Source organism: Magnolia sinica, chromosome 13 (assembly GCF_029962835.1).
Source record: "Magnolia sinica isolate HGM2019 chromosome 13, MsV1, whole genome shotgun sequence".
Taxonomy (NCBI): domain Eukaryota; kingdom Viridiplantae; phylum Streptophyta; class Magnoliopsida; order Magnoliales; family Magnoliaceae; genus Magnolia; species Magnolia sinica.
Window position 1 is genome coordinate 28,765,091 of NC_080585.1, and position 15,215 is coordinate 28,780,305.

At 37.9% G+C, this 15,215-nt stretch overlaps 1 protein-coding gene across 1 annotated transcript; it reads left to right on the forward strand.

The window, feature by feature from the left end:
• The first annotated feature begins 873 nt into the window (after positions 1–873).
• On the forward strand, positions 874–14,750 carry LOC131224190 (disease resistance protein RPS2-like). Its single transcript, XM_058219730.1, has 2 exons — positions 874–1,062; positions 12,094–14,750. The coding sequence occupies exon 2, from the start codon at positions 12,096–12,098 to the stop codon at positions 14,748–14,750; it is 2,655 nt and encodes an 884-aa protein (XP_058075713.1). The 5' UTR covers positions 874–1,062; positions 12,094–12,095.
• The last annotated feature ends 465 nt before the right edge of the window (positions 14,751–15,215 follow it).

Genomic DNA, 15,215 nt, shown 5'->3' on the forward strand with positions numbered 1-15,215 from the left:
AGAAATTTTTGGTGGTCAATTACCACTATTTCCTCTATTATGGTCCACCTGAGATTTGGATCTGCTTTATTTTTTAATCATGCCCTAAAATGAGCTTTCAATATGGATAGATGGCGTGGATGTAGTCACATACACACAGTGGGCCCCACAGTCAAGGGTCCCACCGATCTTGGGGGGTCCGGTGTCTCACCTAATCCGCCCCCGGAGCACTTACAACGTATAATAGTGCTTAGAGAGCAGTTTTGATCAAACATGTAAAAAAGAAGTCTTACAGTGCCCTCGGATCACTATATAAGTTGCAGTGCTGCTAGTTGCATTGGGACACTTGGACAATCTATTCCATCGATCCAAACCGTTCCGTAGGTCCAATGCACATTAATTCTTCCATTGATCTAAATGGTTCAATAAGTCCAGTGCACATTTCCTGCACCACCCATAAATATCAAACTCATCTGAAAATAATTAGCTATTTGATCAATGGATTTTGATACGGAAGGTCAAGATTATTTACATGAAAAATATCTAATAAAAAACTTGAACCATCACCTTTATGGGAACCAACATATATTTCTTATGGTTCTTAAGAATCACTTTTGTTAGAAAAAGTATAATCATCCGTCAATGCTTGAAAAAAAAAATGACTATTACCAAATAAATCCCATTTTCTTCCCTTTTTCAAAGAAACATAAAGGTGACCTGTACATGCATGTGGGCCCAGCAGAGCTCAAAACTTTTGCCTCATGTTGGTGTTGGTTTGTATGCATTTTTACGTGAATTTTTCTTTAGTCCAAGTAGAGGCTGTGGACTAACAGTGAAGTGTGAACTGAGAGTAGGCGTACTATAGCTAACAAAAAAAAAGAAAGAGTGGAAGCTGTGGAGGGTTTCTACTTCTGGTTTTATTTTTATTTTTATTTATTTTTGTAATGCTCATGCCTTAAGTTTAAAAGTGTAATAAAGTATATTTGGTGTTTGGATCATTTGAATTGTGATCCACATTATAGGGTTTGGATTACATAACCAGCTGCCACGCTTGTTCAAACTGAAATATAGCTAGAGATTCTGGTAAGTGTTTTATCTTAAATTTCAATAAGATTTCATCGTGTTGCAGTTGTTAAAAGGTTACTCTTTTGAATACATTAACTCAAATTAAAATGCATAAATGGTGAAACTGATTGTAACTAAACTACAATTGGAAAATCAGATTGTTTGAAAAATCTGATTGACATCTGTTTGCTGAAATAAGGCTGTTTGATATTTTTCATTTCAACCGTGCAATAACTCCTCATAAATCCATTAGTCATGCAGTTAAATAAGTCATTAGTCATGAAGTTAAATAAGACCAATTTCCTTTCCTTGGTGAGAGGACATTCCATTACCAAATGTCCATTAGTAGGAGGTTAGGATTATATAATCAATTTAATTCTGAGAATATGCTCAACTAAATTGGATGGCTTGGATTAAAGTAGTGTGCACGGACGTAGATAGTGTAGATGGTCTCAATCCGTTTCGGAGTATAGTCTATTAACTTGAATTATTGTACGGGTCTTACTTTTTTCTCGGTTGAGAGTGCCGTCCTCTCATTTACTATCATTTTCAGCGCTATTTTTTCAGCTTCGGCTAATGCAAATTAAGTGTCTCAAACGTTCCATTTGTGTGGGCTGAAAAGAAGGAAAATGAGTTAGCGGTTGTAATTGAAGGGTAAAGATGAGCAGAAAGGATGGTTAGGGTTGTTTTGTTATTATGATTCTCGAACCAATGGGCCATGTAAGGCTGAGGCCATCATGTGGATGGTCATGATCTATCATATATGGTTGCAAGTGGATGGCAGATGGATTCTACCATATCTTTTCCTCTAAAGAGGGGTCTTGATGTGTTGGTGGACATACCTCAATCCAAACCGTCTAAATTGTTTGTAACACCATAGATGAGACATGGCCCTTAAATAAAGTTGTTGGATGATCTAACTTCTAACCAATGGACACTTATTTGTTTTGAAATGTGACTGCTTTGATTTTGACTGTATATTTGATGGACACCACTCCAATGGATGGATCCCTCTATTCATCAGTTGCACCTCTAGCAACCTTAGTATCATATAACTCAGAAGTTTTACTTTTCGGGTAATATCATCCAAGTCCTCATAGGATGGAATCCTGACAGTAATCGCGTGTGGCCCACCATGTTATCTGTGGCACATCTACTCCATCCATCGGTTGCACCCCTTGACTCTAGGCCCAGGGCTAAAAATCAGCCAGGTTCACAACTTAAGTGGACCATCACAACAGGGAACAATGGGTATGGGACCCCAACCATTGGCTTGTTTGTGGGCCCACCATGTTATTTATTTATCATCAAACCTGTTCATCAAGTGTGAAAGCGAAAGAATCAGCCTGCTTCAAAACTTAGCCCAGTCACAGCATCGTGAACTTAAAGGTTTTAGCCGCAACTGTTGATTGTTGCCAGAGGTTTAGCCCATCTGAGTTCTATATCAGAGAGAACTTTTTTATGTACCGTGAACATAAGGACTAGCACCGGTTGGATAGACTGATGATGTTGTATCCTGTTTACGACGGTTCCTAAAAGCAACTAATTAAAGAGCTACAAGTGTCATTACACATGAAGAAATAGCATGCAAAAAACTTTTAAAAAAATATATTTTGAGCACTTTTTATGAAACTATAGCTGGTGTTAAACTGGATGGATACATCAGCCAGTGACAGGCATAGCTGAGAAGACCAAGAGACAGAAAAGCGGGTCGAGGGAAGAGAAGCCATCAGAGGGACACGTGTCGAGAAAATATAAAAAGATATAAAAGACTAAATGTAACGACCGCTTTCAGCTGCTATAACTGTTGAATTAAGAGAGAAACAGCCAGATGGCACAACAAAAATCTATAAATTATAAGAAGTTTAACAAAGAAAGACATCTCATACAAATCCAACAAATTTAGTCAAATTTATCTTATTTTATCTTAACATAATTAGTAGCCTTAGATCCATCTTAGGAGTAATGTTAATTTTTTTAGTTGTAATCCAAGTCTACATTCCTATGTTGGATTATATCTGTTCTCAATACGAGTTCTTCATTTAGAAAAGGTTCTTGTAGTTGCTCCTCGACTGGCTGTGAGTATTTCTCTCTATCTATTTGCAACCAAGTAGTAACAAAGTAATTGTATACCGAATATAGGATGTGATTCACCTATGTACGTAGTGCTCTATGAAAATCAGAGTTGTGTCGTACAATGATCACGGATGGCTGAGTCTTGCCTTGAGTTCGGGGTGGAATTAGCATATTCGCAATACAGTCAAGGGTTGCATGGTCAACTGACTCTCCTAGTAGAAAGCTTTCATTCTTTCTGATAGATAACGAATCTATGGATCACTATACATAAGATTTTGATCAATTCAATTGTTAGTTGCCATCGGCCGAGGGAAATCCTCTCTCTAATACCACTGACGCGGGGGAAGACGTGATGAGGTCGATCATTGTCTTTCTCAATCAATAACTACCTTGAATCCATAAGGCTCTCTTAAATCCATAAGAAAAAATCTCGAATCCCTGAGTATAAAAAAGAAGGCTTCTAAGAAATTATTATTTCTTTTAAATTAATAAATAATTGAATTATAAAAAATGAGTTTTCACCTCTTTAAATAACCCAAAACAAATTCTAAAAACATAATCAAATAGTCCTAATCAAATTAGAAAACAAATTTAGAAAATATGCAAATTTTCTTCGCTTGTCGACTTGTCATCGATTGGTTGGTTCGATAGGTCGAAACAACCTTAAAGTATCTAGAAACTTAGGTAAGAGATTATGTGATTTTCGATCCGTTGACCTATGAATGGTATGTTGACTTATTGAACAGTTCCATCGACTTGTTGAATAGACCCGTGAACAATATTTTGACCTATCTAAACTAGTGGAAATTAATCCAACAAGCAATTTGAAATTTCTTGCAAAATATAGACCCGTCGACTTGTCGAACCATATTGAAATTTTGTTAATTTCTTTTTAGGCTTCTTCTATTCCATGTGCGTTGGGAACATGACATACCTGAGTAGATATACAAAATCTCATCGAGGTGGCTCCTATAGTAAGGGTAACGCCCACTAAGCGGCACCAAATCCGTGCCCATAACTTACAGGGCTCTTAGTTGCAATTTTTTTTTTTTTTTTCATTTGGATAGTCTAATGGGTTCATCTAAACAGTCTATTCTCTCAATAACACTTTTTATGGACTAACATAGAGAAATTTCCTGGTCAAATGATCCAATCGATCCTTTATTTGGCCTTATTTTCTCTAGCTATGCATTTTGAAAGCCATGGATGTGATGGCTATAACTGCATAACAAAAGTGATTCTTTATAATAATAAGGAACCGTAATGGGTCCGAACAAATAGATGGACCGAATTGTTGACTGGATCGGTTTTTGTATAAACAACTTTGACCGTAGATATTAAAATCCTTTGGTCCAGTGGTTAGTATTTGTTACATTGGTACGATGTTTACATCTTAGCTCCTGAAATGTTTTAGATTATAATAAGTGGTCTAGATTAATGTGTTGGACTGTTTAAGGTTGCAACACAACTAGGACCAGCATTGGAGCATTTCTCTGTTACCGTGGGACGCGGATTGCTAGTTCCCCCCCTACATGAAGTTCCTGTAGTCGGAATTTCTCACAGATGCCTGCGAAAAATCCACTCCTTCCATCAGTACATCAACAGGAGTCTAAAAGACAAGCAAATCTAAAACTCATGTGCGTTACACAAAACAGTAAAATGTAGGTGCAGCTACATGGGAAGGAGGTTGCCTCCTACGCTAAAAGAAATTGGCCTTTTATTGATGAACTTATTACCGAAGAAACTTATTTCGTCGGTAAATATGACTTTTCAAAAATTTTCCACCACGACTAAATATGTTCCCGCCACCATTTACAACGACAGCCCGGAAACTTTTACTGACAAAATTATTAATCGTCGGTGAAAACAATTTTCCCGACGATTTCATTCGTCGGTAAATGTAATTTTTCTCGACAAACCAAATAGTTCGTCAGAAAATATCAGAGATGCTATTTTTACCGACGTTATACAATATCGTCGGTAAAAGTAGCTTTTTACCGACGAATGAAATCCTCGGTAAACATGACTTTCCTCGACGAAAGCATATTTCATCGGCAAAAGATTCCCGTCACACCAAAATATATTCCCACCCGATGAGGAGAGGCTAATTTTACTGACGTTATACAATATCATCGGTAAATGTACTTTTTACTGACGAAAAAAATTATCGGTAAAGGTAGCATATGATTTCACTTTTTACGGTTGACCATGGATGTTGAATCATAATTTTTGTTTTTGATATAGTTAATAAGTATATTTGGATCTAAGATTATTTTTAACAATTGATTGAATGTAATATATATATATATATAAAATTTTTATTTCAAATGAGTGGAAATTTATTTTTTAAATTAAAAGTAATATTTAAATGATCTGTAATATCACATGAAAAAGAATATTGAGAAGTTTAAAATTTTAACAATGTATGAGAAAAATTTTGAAAACAAAATGATGCTTTTAAAGAAAAAAAAAATCAGCATTTTGAAATTTTTTAGAAAAAAATTTTTTAGAAAAAAAAATAAAATATGAGAAAATTTTTGAGATTTTGAAAACCAAAATTCAGATTTTGTATTTTAATTGTTTTTTTGAAAAATTTTATAATAAAATTGATATTTTGTTAAAAGCTTTCAAAGAAAAATTAAGAGTAAAAAATTATACATTTTGAAAAAAAAATGTTATTTTTAAATGGAAATTGAAATTTATTTGTGAAAAAAAAAAATTTGTTGACGAAATATATTATTTTTCCTACCAAAAGTAACATGTTTTGTCGACAATTTTTTTCGACAGTATTTGTTTACCATTGCCGACGAAGTAATATTTTGTTGGGAAAAACCTTTAGTCACAATCTTATCATGACGATCTTTCCGATGACATATTTCGTCGGTAATAATTATTACCGACGAAAAAAGATAAAATAACGACGAATTATGTCGTCGGTAAAAGAACAATTTCCTGTAATGCTACTGTCATCACTCGTCTCTAGCCTCAAATGGACAGATTTGTGTGGAAGCCCGCCATGATGTATCTGTTTATCCATACCGACCATTCCTTTTCTCATGTCATTTTAAGGTATGATACCAAAAATGAGGCAGATCCAATGCTCAAGTGAAAACGTAAAAAACTTAGTTTGATACGCAAACTTTTGTGGCCATACAAATGTTTTAATGATGGTCACTAAATACTGTTTCCTCTCATATGACCATCTTGAGTTTTGGATCTATCAGATTTTTTCATCTCTTATCCTAAGGTGATCTGGAAAAATAGGGAGTGGATTTCTCACAAACATCACGGTGGGCCCCATCTAGCATCCCAATGCAGGAATTGTAAGGTTATTAATTTAGCACATCTGTATTTCCTACCGATGGTCCACCAAGCACAAACAGCAACGTACGTCGGTGCACAAATTTCTCTCAAAGGTTTTATTTTCTTTTTATTTTCTGAGATTTATTTAAACTTTAATCTTCTTTTTTTTTTTTTTTTCATTACTGAAATTTAACGAGACTCGGCTGAGTTAACTCATTCGATTCTTGACTCATTGTTTGATGGAGCCAAATCTGACACAGAAGTTTATACAGTGGGTATATCTTTCAAATAGTGGGAAAATCATGTAATGGCCCACCTTTAATGCTCTGTGAGCCATACTATGATATCATGTGCTTTATCTGCGCAGTTCATCTATTTTGTAAGGTCATTTTAGGGCATGAAATTAAAAATGAGTCGGATCCACATCTCAGGTGGACCATACCAAAGGAAACATTGTTGATTGAACACTTACCATTAAAAACTTACCTGGGCCCCACCGTAATGTTTATTTGACATCCAATTTATCCATGAGATCACGTAGACTTGGATGAAGGGAAAGCATAAATATAAGCTTGATTGAAATTTTTGCGGCCCCTGTGAGGTTTTAATGGTGTCCATTCAATGACCACTATTTCTTGCGGTGTGGTCCACATGAGATTTGGATCTGCCTTATTTTTTGGCTAATGCCCTAAAATGATCTGAAAAAATGAATGTATGGCATGGATATACAATGAAATGCATGCATCTAAGTGGGTCCACTGCCAGGGTGCACAACTTGTCTTTAGTAAACGATGGATTATCTTTGGAAAGGCTTTCTCGGGAACTTCCCGCCACAGGAGCTGCTGGCCCCACCGTGATTTTTGTGTGACCTCTACCGTCCATCTATATTTGCTGGGTCCACCTGATGTTTATACACAATCCATTGCGTTCATAAGGTCGTCCTTATTGGGTATAAACTGAAAATACAAAAATATTAACCTGATCAAAACCTATGGCCCAACGATTGTTTCAACAGTGGAGGTTTAATTCTCGTTGTTTCCTGTTGTTGCCCACTTTTGTTTTGAATATATCTCATTTTTAGGCCTATTTACTAACATTATTTGGCAAAACAGATGACCAAAGTAGATTTCTCACTAACATCACCGTGGCCCCACCTATTTTTGGGTCAACAATTCACTGCAAAAGGCTTTTGTAGGCAATCCCGTCGAGGGGAGAGTGGCTCAGGATACGACCGGGAACCATCCAAGTGGATGATACATTGACTATAGGGCCCACCTTGCTGTATGAATTGTACATCCACGCTGTCTATCATTTTGGCCAAGTTATTGTAGGGCATGGTTCCAGAAATGAAATAAATAGAAATTTTAGGCAGCCCACGCCACATGAAACAATTGTCATTAGATACTCATCATTTAAAACTTCCTAAGGTCCATCCTAATATTTATTGACCATCAAATCTACTGATAAGGTAACGCAGATCTAGATGAAAGGAAAAAAAAAACAAATATCGGCTTGAGCAAAAACTTATGTGGTCCAAAATAGGTTTTTAAATGGTGGCCATTCAATGACCACCGTTTCATGTGTAGTCCACCTGAAATTCGTATCTGCTTCAGTTTTTACACCATGTGCTAAAATACGATGGCAAAAAGGATGAACGTCATGGATATACAATACATATATTGAGGTGGGCCCTACCATTAGTTTCCCACGGTGGTATCAGACACGCAGCCACAATGATAGTTTCAGGACGCAGCCTCGTAGACCAGATGAATTCCTATGCCTATTTGAGGATTTCTATCCCATGTGCTGACATATTTTAACAATATGGGCAGTTATTCATCTTGAAAATTGAATGGACTAGTCACAACTTACAACTTTAAATCCAAAATTCTTAATGAATAAATGATTATATATATATTTTTTAAATAGCTGAATACTTACCCTTACACATGCAAATATGCCTATTTAGGTATCTTTTGAAGTTTCACTAAAAGATCCCACCGTGTTCCTCCTATTGCTCTTTGTTCTCCACATTTATAGTTATCGGGGATAATGATGTTATATTTTTATCTCCTGCCAGTGAAATATGTAGCTATTTTGATAACTCAAACACTACCTACAACCATGTGGACCAAACTTTTCATTAGATCCAACCCATTCATAAGCTACACAGACTCTTATTTAGGCTCGTACCCAGAAATCATGATGGTCAAAAACTTAAGCAAGTCAGGCTGAAACAATTGATAAAGAATGCTCACCATTGGTTTTGTGAAGGGGCCACAGTGCTATATATATCTCATTCAGTCCATTCATCTAACTTGACTCATTAGGACGAAAGCATTTCCGAAAACCCCATGCTATTCCAAAACTGAGATGGGCCAGAACATGTGAACACAGAGGTTTCCACATATGGGATGGCCCACCCGAGTGTTGAATCAGCCTTGTTTTTTGGGATTAAGGGCAACAAGGGGTTTTATACCTGATGGACCGTGTGGATCTCATGCATGTGAAGCTGTTTCCCTTGTAGAATCAAGGAAGAGTTTTTAAAGAATTAAGACTAATTTCCCAATGTCAATGAGTAGGAGGTCAGGACCATAAAATCAATTTAATTACAATGACATGACATGATGTAACACCATGTAATTTTTAATACTGGAGTGTTACGGTGTAACCTTAGTATTAATACTAACTCGGTGGGATGCTTATATATATATATCTTAGGCCTTGAAATTTTTATGGAATAGAATGAGCTGTCTAGATTAATGCGTTGGACTGTCTAAGGTCCCAACCCCGCTAAGAGCACTTAGGAGCGGATTTGGTGAGATGCAGGATCCACCGCGATGGGTGGGACCTCTGACTGTGGGACTCATAGTGATGCATGTGCCTTGAATCCACTGTCCAACCGTTTTGAAAGCTTATTTTAGGGTGCAATCCCAAAAAAAGTGAAGCAGATCCAAATCTTACGTGAACCATACACTAGAAAACAATAGTGATTGAATCCCTACCATTAAAAATTTTATACGAGCCACCGGAATATTTATTTGCCATCTAACCCGTTGATGATGTCACAAAAATCTGGATGAAGAGACCACACAAGGGTATAAAATTTTAAGCTTCAGAGATCACATGATACAATCCATTTTTTATTTGGCCTTAGTTTCTCTTGCCATTTACTTTCAAAGCTATGGATCTGATGGCTACGATTGCCTGACAAAAGTGATTCTTTTAAATAACAAGCAATCCATAATGAGACCCCAACAAATAGAAGGCTCAAAATGTGGCCTGCCGGAACTCTTTTTTTTTGTAAACAGCCGTAACTGTCGATTTTAAATTCCTCTGGTCAAATGGATGTGTTTTTAGATTAGTGTGATCCTTACATGTTAGACTTTCAAATGTCTACGGAATATAATGAATGGTCTAGATTAATGTGTTGGACTGTCTAAGGTCCCAACGCCACTTGAGAGCCGATTAAGTTAGACACCGGTGGATATGGGGCGGCTGGGACCTCTGAGTGTGGGCTTCTAGTGATGTATGTGCCACTATAAAATCTAAAGCTTGTTAGTACACCCACTGAAAGATCACACTTCACTGTTAGCCACCCCCACTAGGGAATGGATCCCAAGACCTCAATATGGAAACGAGGTATCTTTCACTCAGTCTACCACTAGTGCCGTATGTGCCTTAAATCCATAGTGTCCAACTATTTTGAAAGCTCATTTTAGGGAACAAGACCAAAAAATGAAGCTCATCCAAATCTTATATGGACCATACCATACTATAGGAAACAATAGTGATTGAATCCCCACCATTGAAAACTTTGTGGGGCTACCGGAATGTTTATTTGCCATCCAACCCGTTGATGATGTCACAAAAAACCTGGACGAAGAGAACACGCAAGGGTATAAAATCTAAAGCTTAAAATGAGAAGCCAAACTCACTATCACGTCATACCACCATTACGTTATTGGGAAATGTCAGAGTGTTTCTCAGAGCACTTGTTAGTTATAGCGCTCCTAGTTGTATTCTTTCACTTGGACGGTCAGATCAATCAATATAAAACATCTGTTCACTCGATAACACATTTTCTAGACTAACATAGATAAATTTTCTTGTCACATGGAACAATCCATTTTTTATTTGGCCTTAGTTTCTCTGGCCATCAACTTTCAAAGCTATGGATCTGATGGATATGATTGCCTAACAAAAGTAATTCTTTTAAATAACAAGCAATCCATACCGGACCCCAACAAATAGAAGGCTCAAATTGTGGCCGGCCGGAACCGTTTTTATGTAAACAACCTTCATTTTTTGGATTTTAAATTCCTTCGGTCCACTGGATGTTTTTTTAGATTGGTGTGATCTTTACGTGTTTAGACTTTGAAATGACTGTATATGGAATATAGTGAACGGTCTAGATTAACGTGTTGGACTGTCTAAGGTCCCAACGCCACTAAGAGCATTTGGGAGCCGATTAAGTTAGACACCCGGTCGATCCAGGACGGCTGGGACCTCTGACCGTGGGCTTATGGTGATGTATGTGCCTTAAATCCACAGTGTCCAACCGTTTTGAAAGCACATTTTAGTGAATGATCCCAAAAATTGAAGCAGATCCAAATCTTATATGGACCATAACACACTATAGGAAATAGTAGTGATTGAATCCCCACCGTTAAAAACTTCATGGGGCCACCCAACCCGTCGATGATGTCACAAAAAAGTCTACACAAATATCATCCTGTTGATCCAAAATTTTTGCGGCCAACGAGAAGTTTTTAGTGGTTGATTACCACTATTTCCTGTATTATGGTCCACATGAGATTTGCATCTTCCTTATTTTTACGAATACAAGGCGTGGGTGTAGTCACGTACACAAAGTGGCCCAGCGTCAGGCATTCGGGGTCTCACCTAATCCACTCCCCAAGCACTTACAACGTGTGGTGCTTCGAGAGCAGTTTTGACCAAAAACAAATTAAAGAAGTATTACAGTACTGCCGTCCGAGCACTATATAAGTTATGGTTCTCCTAGTTGCGTTAGGACATTTGGACCATCTGTTCCATTGATCTAAACCGTTCCGTAGGTCCAATGCACATTCTTCCATTGATCTAAATGGTTCAATAAATCCAGTGCACATTTCTTGGACCACCCAAAAATATCACACTCATCTGAATAATATTAGCTATTTGATCGAATGGATTTTGATATGTACGGTCAAGATTTTTTACACGAAAAAGATCTTAACAACAAGTTGATCTTCTATTTTATGTGAACCATCATATATATATATATATATATATTTCTTATGGTTGTTAGGAATTGCTTTTGTTAGGAAATTACAATCATCCGTCAATGCTTGAAAAAAATGGCTATACCAAATAAGGCAAGGATGGAATGTATCATCCTATCAGTGATATTTTTGAATGATATCCTCTTAACTGTTGTTTTTGAATTAATGTACAGTTTTGATCGACTGATTGTACTGTCCATGTAAACCAATGCAACTAGGAGCAATATTATTTATAGTGCTTTTCTCAAATAATCATCTTACTTTTGACTAAAAGCTGTGGAAATAAGAAACTTCAAAAGCAAAAACGGAGCTGTGAGAGTTCTATCGTACTCTCTACTCTCAACCCTTCCATACATTTTAACATTTCTCATTTTCTCATCCACAGTCATGGATTCCATCACATCTCTCGTGTTGGATCCCATCACTCAACGCATAGGACATGTCGTCAACCTCCAAGATAATGTGGACTCCTTGAAGAACGCCATGAACGAATTGAAATGTGTTAGGGACGACGTGAAGACAAGGGTGGAAGTTGCCGAACGGCAGAAACTCAAACGCACACACGATGTGCGCTGGTGGCTAGAAAAAGTAGAATCCATTGAAAGAGAAGTGAATGCGATGGTAGAAGAATCTAAGAAAGTGACGAGAACGAGTTGGTCTGGCTACCAGCTCTGCAAGAAGGTGGTGATGAAGCTGGACGACGTAGTCAAGTTGAAGAGCAAAGGTGAGTCCTTCAGTGAGGTGGCATACAAGCCGCTTCCCGATGCCATTGAAGAGATGCCTAGCACATCAGCTGTGGGCAGAGACTTAGTGTTGGAGAAGGTTCTAAATTGGATTGACGAAGGGAAAGGGGGAGTAATTGGAATATATGGAATGGGGGGAGTGGGGAAAACAACCCTCCTGAATGATATCAACAACAAATTCCTTAAAAGAAATCATGATTTCCATGTCGTGATTTGGGTGGTGGTGTCGAAAGAATTAAATGAGGGAAAGATTCAGATGGATATTGGCAAGCGATTGGGCTTGCCGTGGGCAGAGAATGAAAGCTACAGCGAGACACGGGCTCATGACATTCGCAAGGTCTTGAGCAGTAAGAAATTCATTCTATTGTTGGATGATGTTTGGGAATCATTCGATCTACAGAAGGTCGGAATTCCTCGTCCAAGCAGCCAAAACATGAGCAAGATCGTTTTCACCACACGAGATGAGAAAGTCTGTGGCCACATGACTGCCGACAAGAAGATCAAAGTAGAATGTCTCCCAGAGCAAGAAGCAATGGATCTATTTCTACGGAATGTTGGTGAAGAGGCCATGAAATCAGATCCAGAGATACCGAACCTTGCCAATAGCGTCGCTAAAGAGTGCAAGGGTCTTCCCCTTGCGCTCATCACCATCGGGCGGGCCATGGCATGTAAGAAGACACCGCAGGAATGGAAGCATGCAATATCAGTTCTTCGCACGAGCAAGCCACCATCAGAAATATCAGGTATGGATGATGAAATGCTTTTGCGCTTGAAATTCAGTTATGATAATCTCGGTGGTGACACGATTAAATCGTGTTTCCTGTACTGCGCACTGTTTCCGGAGGATTACTCCATTGACAAAGAAGAACTTATAGATTACTGGATAGGTGAAGGATTCTTAGATGGGTGGGATGATGATCTTGATGAAGCACGTAACAAGGGACATGATATCATTGGAAGATTAAAGGCTGTGTGCTTGTTAGAGAATGGTTCAGATGAAAAAACAGAGGTGAAGTTCCATGACGTGATACGTGATCTAGCGTTATGGATAGCTTCCGAGTGTGGGAAGAAGAAGAACAGGTTTTTGGTGCGAGCAGGCATTGGACTGAGGCATGCACCGGACGTCGAAAGGTGGAAGGAGGCCGACAGGATTTCTTTAATGAATAATTACATAAAAGAAATAACAGAGACACCTCAATGCCCCAACCTATTTACCTTGATGCTCCAAATGAATTCGCATTTTGAAAACGTCCACACTGATTTTTTTCAATTCATGCCTGTTCTTAAGGTCTTAGATCTTTCACATTCATCTATTAAGGAGCTTCCTGTAGGGATGGATAACTTGGCAGAGCTACGATATCTCAATTTATCATGCACATGCATTGAATCATTGCCTAAAGAGATAGGAAATCTGACGAAGCTGAAGCACTTGGACTTGGAATCAACAGATTGTTTGCAGATAATTCCTCGCGGGGCAATCTCTAGGCTTTCTGAGTTAATTGTGATGAACCTAAAGCAAAGTTATTCAAAATGGGAAGAGGGAAGTGGTGGATGTAATATGACTGAGTTGGTAGGCTTGAAACGTTTAACCCATCTTCAAATCTGCATAGAAACTCTGGAAGCTCTTGAAAGGTTGCTGAGCTCTAACCAACTGAGGAATGCTACTAGGTTTCTACAACTGAAAGGATGCGAGGGACTGACTACATCCGCCTCTTTTTCAGCAATGAAGAGTCTTAAAGGACTTTCTATTCAATCTTGTGATATGTTGAAGGAGGTGATGATTGGTGCTGATGGAGAGAGAGATGATGATTATCTTGTTTATTGCCTAGAATCACTCAAACTTGACCGTCTTCCCGTCTTAAATTACATTCATGTGGGCCGCGGATGCTTCCGGAGCTTTCGCAGTATATATATTTGGAATTGTTTCGAGTTGAAGAAAATTCATTATTTACTGCAACTTAAGAATCTTGAAACACTCGAAATAATAGGTTGCCCTGTACTAGAAGAAGTAATAAACACAGCTGCTGACGATGAAGTGGGAGAGAAAGGGCTAATGCAGCTCAAAGCTATAAAGCTCTGGTACCTTCCAGAACTAAGTAGCATATGTAGCTATGCACTGCATTTTCCTTCTTTGGAGGTACTCAACGTGATGCACTGCCCAAAGTTGAAGAAGCTCCCTCTTCATGTTGATCAGAATTCTCTAAGGCTTATACGCGGTGAAAAAGATTGGTGGGATGCATTAGTGTGGGAATCAGATTACATCAAGTCCTATTTTCTTCCCTTTTTCAAGGAATGGTGAGAGTTATTGTAAAGGTAGAAATCTTTTTAGGAGTATTTCTTAAATGAAGTGTACATTTTGTTATTAATGTAATACCTGATACCTGTTCCATATGATATTAAATTAATTTCTCATGAGATGGCTCACCACATTAGCTTACTACTTTAGTTCTCCAAACTTGGCTTTGTCTTGCACTAAAAACAAAGAGAAAATGAGTTGGTCCTTCCAGGCGTGAGATGTATTATATAACTCTTGAGATTTTTTAAGTTCATTCCATCAGTTAATGGATATGCCCCCACATACGCAGGCATGATGAACAGTTGCAATATCCAAACCACTCATCAAAAGGGTACCACTAGCCCAAGAATCACGTACGTCAGTCCACTAGTCAACCTAACCACAATTACGTGAAAAAAAAAAAAAAAAGAAATAAATTTAAATTTGTAATTCTTTGCTCATGGAGCCCACATGTAGGCAACCAACACT